The 6,120-nt window shown below is 42.7% G+C and overlaps 2 protein-coding genes across 2 annotated transcripts; both read right to left on the reverse strand.

Annotated features, from left to right (window-relative positions):
* Nucleotides 1-279: 279 nt before the first annotated feature.
* On the reverse strand, nt 280-1,248 carry LOC123400090 (cysteine synthase-like; the record flags this gene model as incomplete). The annotated part of the gene is made up of 3 exons (XM_045094497.1): nt 984-1,248; nt 743-880; nt 280-366 (listed from the first exon to the last, which is right to left on the reverse strand). Coding segments are annotated over exons 1-3 (438 nt in total), but the record flags the coding sequence as incomplete, so codon positions are not given.
* A 7-nt stretch (nt 1,249-1,255) lies between these two features.
* LOC123400091 (MADS-box transcription factor 29-like) lies at nt 1,256-3,775 on the reverse strand. The gene is made up of 2 exons (XM_045094498.1): nt 3,613-3,775; nt 1,256-2,920 (listed from the first exon to the last, which is right to left on the reverse strand). Exons 1-2 carry the CDS (start codon nt 3,765-3,767, stop codon nt 2,761-2,763), a joined length of 315 nt encoding a protein of 104 aa, XP_044950433.1. The 5' UTR covers nt 3,768-3,775; the 3' UTR covers nt 1,256-2,760.
* Between the last annotated feature and the right edge of the window lie 2,345 nt (nt 3,776-6,120).

The following is a 6,120-nucleotide window of genomic DNA, read 5'->3' on the forward strand; positions in this document are numbered from 1 at the left end:
AGTATCTGCTATTCTGACATATATATGTTTTGTTTCAAAACCACAAATTCAACAGCACATAACATATATATCAAATATATAATACATAATATGTGCCCAATAGTTTTACTGATCCACAACACATAACATATATGCAAAGTTGCATAACAAATTTCATGATCCATATATCAAAATTCCATAACATCCATACATCCAAAATTCCATAGCATCCATATATACATATAGTTGCATAGCATCCATACATAAATAGCTCCATAGCAAATATAATACACAACGATACTTTGAGGGCATTAGTAAGTAATATTTGGCACTAAAACAAATGCCTTCATGTACATATCGTAGTCCAAAGAGCATCCGCGTGGCAACCTACAAAATGAAATCATCAACATGTCAAATTTAACACTCTAAATCATGAAGATCTTCAAGAATGGTCTCTAATTATAAATTTGATCTTCAAATGGGTCAAATGATCTCTACTTACATGTTTTGAGCAACAATGCTAGTGATGCAGAGGCGAAAAGAGCAACCTCTAGCAAATTACAACACTTGAAAAGCATAGATATTTCTATTGATAAATAGATAGGAGTAGAGGATACATCCTATATCATAAGCACCAAGCAGGCTGGAGAGTGTTTGAAATCCTTCCATACAGACAGATACTATTTCTCATACAGGAAGAGATGTTGGTTAGTCATCGCTGGCAGCAAACATTGTAGCATACAAAATGTTTTCTGATGCTTACCTTGATATTAGGATTTTTCTCTCTGAGGTATTTTCCAGATCCAGTAATGGTACCACCTGTCCCAATGCCAGAAACAAGGCCATCGATCTTTCCTCCTGTGCCTTTCCAGATTTCAGGTCCGGTTGTCTCATAGTGAATCTGCACGAAATGTTTAAAACCTGAGAACTCGGAACTCTGAGGCAAACATCAAACACCGGCATAAAGACGTTCTCTAGATATAAATGTTAAAATTATGCTACACCTTTGGGTTAGCAGCATTCTCGAATTGCTGAAGGATGTATGAATTGGGTGTCTTTGCTGCCAGCTCTTCGGCCTTTTGGACAGCTCCTTTCATTCCAAAAAGTGGGTTTGTGAGGATCAGCTCAGCACCAAAAGCCTTCAGGATGATTCTCCTCTCCATACTCATGGAGGCGGGCATCGTGAGTACAAGTCTGTAACCCTTGGCAGCAGCCATGAAGGCCAGCCCAATGCCTGTGTTGCCACTGGTTGGCTCAATCAGCACACTCTCGAAACCATTCACATGTAGAAGAAAACATCAGCAAAATCAGATAGCAGCTATCTGATTTTTTTAGTAAACATAGCTTTACTGAAAGTTTGCAGGAAGTGCCTGCTAATGGCTAGGTGCACAATTATTTTTTAAGATTGCAAATAAGGGGCAGCACATCATGATTCATGGAAGGCGTGGTGAAGTATTAAATAGAGAGGCTCTAGATTAATATACTTGGTTCAGGTGTAAGTTGAAAGCTGAACCAACATGTTGGTAAAGGGGTTGACGTAAATGCTTACGCAGAGCAGCTGGACAAGTCAAACAACTAGGTGCAGGAGAAAATGAATTATACTACAAATAATGAGCAAATAAATGAGCCATAGGTTACAACCACCGTGGAATATATATAACTCTAGTAGAACTGGTCAACTGGCAACCCTGAAACGAAACACGAAAAATTCCTAGCGCCAAATAGAGGGCAGCAAATCATATCACCATGCATGAAAGGGATCATGAAGTACAGTGTTAAACAAAGAGGCTCCAAATTACTACTACTTGGTTCAGGTGAAAGCTGAACCAATATGTTGATGAAGGGTTCACGTAAATGCCATCGCAAAGCAGCTGTGCAAGTCAAGCAACTAGGTGCTAGTGCAGGAGAGAACAAATAGTACTGCAAAATCAATGCCTTATGCACTGTATAATTCTTATTTCTAATAGAGATTGTATGGTATGGCAACTCTGAAAAGAAGTGCGAAAAATTCCTAGCGCCGAACGAGGCAATTCCTTCATTTCTTTTGTATACGTTTTGATTACTTAACCCAATTAGAAGAGACTAGTAGAGGAGATGCTGAATTCCCTTGACCTGTGTCCTCTACTGAACTAACTGAAGCCGGTACATAGCAAAATCACAGGGAACAATTTACATTCAGGAGGCGCAAATCATCGTTCCTGACACCAAACCATTCCCAAATTGCATGAGCACAAAACAGGGGAAGCACCAAAAGTGGGGCAGGGGTCGATTTTACCGACCTTGCGTGGAACGATGAACCCCTTCTCCTCTGCGTCAGTGATCATGTTGTACCCAATCCTGCACAAGCACAAGTAACGAGTCCTAGAGCACAAATAAAATTTGTGGGTTCTAAAATTTACTGCAGACAGTGGAAGACAGAGGACACAAATCTCTTTGGGGCTATCACAACTGTAATCCTCTGTTGTTGTAGCGAGATTTACTATTTTGATGATTTGTATTCAGTTGCCCTAGCTACTTACAGGCTAGCTGATTCTTCAGCTGGTTTGTATTGTACTAACCTTTTTAAAAAGGAAAGTAGGGAATATCCTAAAGTAAATTGTAGTTTGTAACCTAGTACAAATGCTTCTCTCTTTTGGTAAAATGGTCATCCCACACATACGAAACTAATCAGGGCACTGGACTAAAGTATAAACAATGGGTGTACATTGTGCCTTATAGAAAACATAAACTTGTCCCTCAAGTGTTATCAATTATTGTGATGTTTTAAGTTTGGCTTCATGCTTAAGTAACAAAGAACAGAGAAAAGATGTATTTGTATTCTGTAGCTAGTACGGGACTACGTGTGACTGTTTGTTCATTAACCTGATGGTCATCATCACGATTTATCCCCTGGAACTTGTTGTTGCTAATGCTCTTGTAGCGCTGCGTTAGCTCGCTCCAACTTAACAAATGACAAGCGAATGAGTTTGTCAGCAGTATACCTCATATATATACCAGTAATATTTTACAGTGGATATATGTAGAGTTATAGACAAGTAAGAGTACATAATTATGCATCATGTACAAGTTTCAGTCACCGGGTGTTGTTCAGGTCATGCTACGATTATGCATGTAGTCATTTAATGAGGAATGCCGGGCGACTAGTACGTACAGTAGTTGTTTAAGAACCAATTGATGGCGAATTACTTGTGACTGATCGATGACAGGTGAAATTTTGGGTGTTCATACTAAGGTCTAAATTAGGTACAGTAGGAACTGAATCTGACCAAGTGACCGTGAATCCTAATCTAAATTAAAAACGCATATCATCGGACGTACGATGGCATGCCAAAGTTCGCTCTCATCTTCTTGTCTTTTCCACAGAAATCAAGTGCGCACGCCAGGAAATGAAGATCGAGCAATTGCTAAGTTCATCGGAACATAATGTAGAATTTCACTTTTCAAGAACGAGTCACTACACACATTAACACATGAGTAGAAATTAACAAGGAAATGAAGATCCAGGGCACTTCAGGATCGATCGAATCGAAATGGAAACGGGCGTGACGGGGTATCCGAAATCAGCAGCGCGCGACCGGAATGCGTCGAGAGACTGGGAGAAGGGGATCGGATCGAGGAAGGGAACGGGCGGACCTGGTGCGGGGGCTGCAGTAGTCGATCTGCCTGCCGGCGCTGTCGAAGACGAGGACGCCGACGTCCGCCTCGCAGAGCGCGTCGAGCTCCTGCGCCTCCGTCAGCAGCTCGCCGAAGGTGGCCCGCCGCGAGACGCCGCCGTCGTCGTCGACCATCCTCTTCCCCTGCAACCCTGGGGTGGCCGGGCGAGGGAGACGCACGCACCGGTCAGAGGACGCAGCAAAGCAGGGGAGCATGAGAAGACGAGACGAACCGAGCGGGTGCTCCAGCTTGAACGAGCTCTTCGCCATCGATCTACCTTGGATTCCTGCAAGCACCGAGCTACCAGATCAACAACACAGCCCAACCACGAGAAACGCACCGATCAATCGACCGATCCAACCGAATCGAGACCGATAAGAACCCGAGAAAATCCCCACGATGATTCGGGTCGGAACACCTAATCGACCGGGCCAAACCCCTGATTCGACGAAGGCCGATGAGGAATCGATCGAGAACCAGGGCGGATGCCTACCTTGGTCGCGGGATTCGGCGGATTGGACGAGGGTTTGCGACGCGGATGAGGAGGAGGCGGCGGTCGCGATAGGAGCAGAGAGATGTTTTTTTTTCAAAACTACTAATGGCGCATCACTTTTGCAAAAAAAAAAAAATTATAATAGTGCTGGATGATTGGTGCGTCATTACTAGTAAAACTAGTAGTGGCGTACTCTGGTTCGGTGCGCCATTAGTACTTTTGGAAAAAAAAAGTTTGTTAGTAGTGGCGCACCGTGTGTGTGGTGCGCCATTAGTGTCCATCACACTAATGGCGCACCTGCACATGGTGCGCCACTGCTATATAGTAGTGGCGCACCACTTGTCTGGTGCGTCATTGGTGTCTATATTACCTATAGCACTTTTTCAAGTAGTGATGACCTCTCCGATGATGCGTGAGTAGTTCACCATAGACCTTCGGATCCATAGCTAGTAGCTAGATGGCTTCTTCTCTCTCTTGGATTTTCAATACAAAGTTCTCCATGATCTTCATGGAGATCTATCCGATGTAATCTTCTTTTGCGGTGTGTTTGTCGAGATCCGATGAATTGTGGATTTATGATCAGATTATCTATGAATCTTATTTGAGTTTCTTCTGATCTCTTATATGCATGATTTCATATCCTTGTAATTCTCTTCGAGTTGTGGGTTTTGTTTAGCCAGCTTGATCTATGATTTTTGCAATGGGAGAAGTGCTTGGTTTTGGGTTCATACCGTGCGGTGACCTCACCCAGTGACAGAAGGGGTAGCGAGGCACGCATCGTGTTGTTCCCATCAAGGGTAAAAAGATGGGGTTTTCATCATTGGTTTGAGTTTATACCTCTACATCATGTCATCTTCCTTAAGGCGTTACTCTGTTCGTCATGAACTCAATACACTAGATGCATGCTGGATAGCGGTCGATGTGTGGAGTAATAGTAGTAGATGCAGAAAGTATCGGTCTACTTGTCTCGGACGTGATGCCTATATGTATGATCATTGCCTTAGATATCGTCATGACTTTTGAAAGAAGCCTCTAGTGAACACTATGCTCTCCGGGTCTACTTCACATCATATTTTCAGCCTTACACTTTTACTTCGTTGCACTTTCTGGCTTCAGTTCTCACTTTGCAATCAATCTTGAAGGGATTGACAACCCCTTTATAGCGTTGGGCAAGCTCTTTTGTGTTTGTGCAGGTACTATGGACTTGACGCGATTCTCCTACTGGATTGATACCTTGGTTCTCAAACTGAGGGAAATACTTACTGCTCCTGTGCTGCATCGCCCTTTCCTCTTTAAGGGAAAAAACCAACGCAAGCTCAAGAGACGACAGAAGATTTCTGTCGCCGTAGCAGAAGAATTTCTGGCGCCGTTGCGGGGGAGGATCAAGTCAATAACTCATCCAAGTAAGTGTCACAAACTCATCTCTTGCATTTATTTTTTTGGCTCTCGTTTTCCTCTCCCCCACTTCTGAAAAACAAAAATTTACAAAAATATTTTCCTTTTTCGTTTGCCCCTTTTCTCTCGCTTGCTTTCTGATCGCTTGTCTACCTGCTAAGTCCTGTATGGCCCAACCAAGGGATTTTGATGCTTACTATGCGAGGTTGGAAGAGATTGAAACTAGTGTTAAAGGCTTCATGTCTACACAGTTTGATTATAACAGTTACTTCCGTAGGGAACTGAAGGAGCAAAATTCTTTTTTGGCCTTTATGAATAAAGAAGTTGATAATATGGCCAAAGAATTCCTTGCGCTAAATTCTCAGTTTGCTCGTCTTGAAATGTTGGTAGGCCAGATTTCTGATAAACAGGCTACCTTAGTCAATAAAATGGCTGCTAAACCTGAAATTTGTGATGAAAATCACGAAGATCTTAAAGTGCTTGGTGTGACTCCCATTGAATCTTTGTTTTCTTGTGTCAAACCTAATAATATGGCGCTGGATATGAATCCACTTTGGTTGAAAAACGCCCCAATGATTTGGAGTCCATCTATCTTGATG

Source organism: Hordeum vulgare, chromosome 5H (genome assembly GCF_904849725.1).
Source record: "Hordeum vulgare subsp. vulgare chromosome 5H, MorexV3_pseudomolecules_assembly, whole genome shotgun sequence".
In the NCBI taxonomy this organism is placed as follows: domain Eukaryota; kingdom Viridiplantae; phylum Streptophyta; class Magnoliopsida; order Poales; family Poaceae; genus Hordeum; species Hordeum vulgare.

What these genes read in the sequence shown, in the direction of transcription:
- LOC123400091 (XM_045094498.1), bottom strand. Translation starts at nt 3,767, where the DNA reads ATGGTCGACGACGACGGCGGCGTCTCGCGGCGGGCCACCTTCGGCGAG. An exon ending in TACTGCAGCCCCCGCACCAG is followed by an intron (nt 2,921 to 3,612) that starts GTCCGCCCGTTC and finishes TCATTTGTTAAG; the next exon opens with TTGGAGCGAGCTAACGCAGC.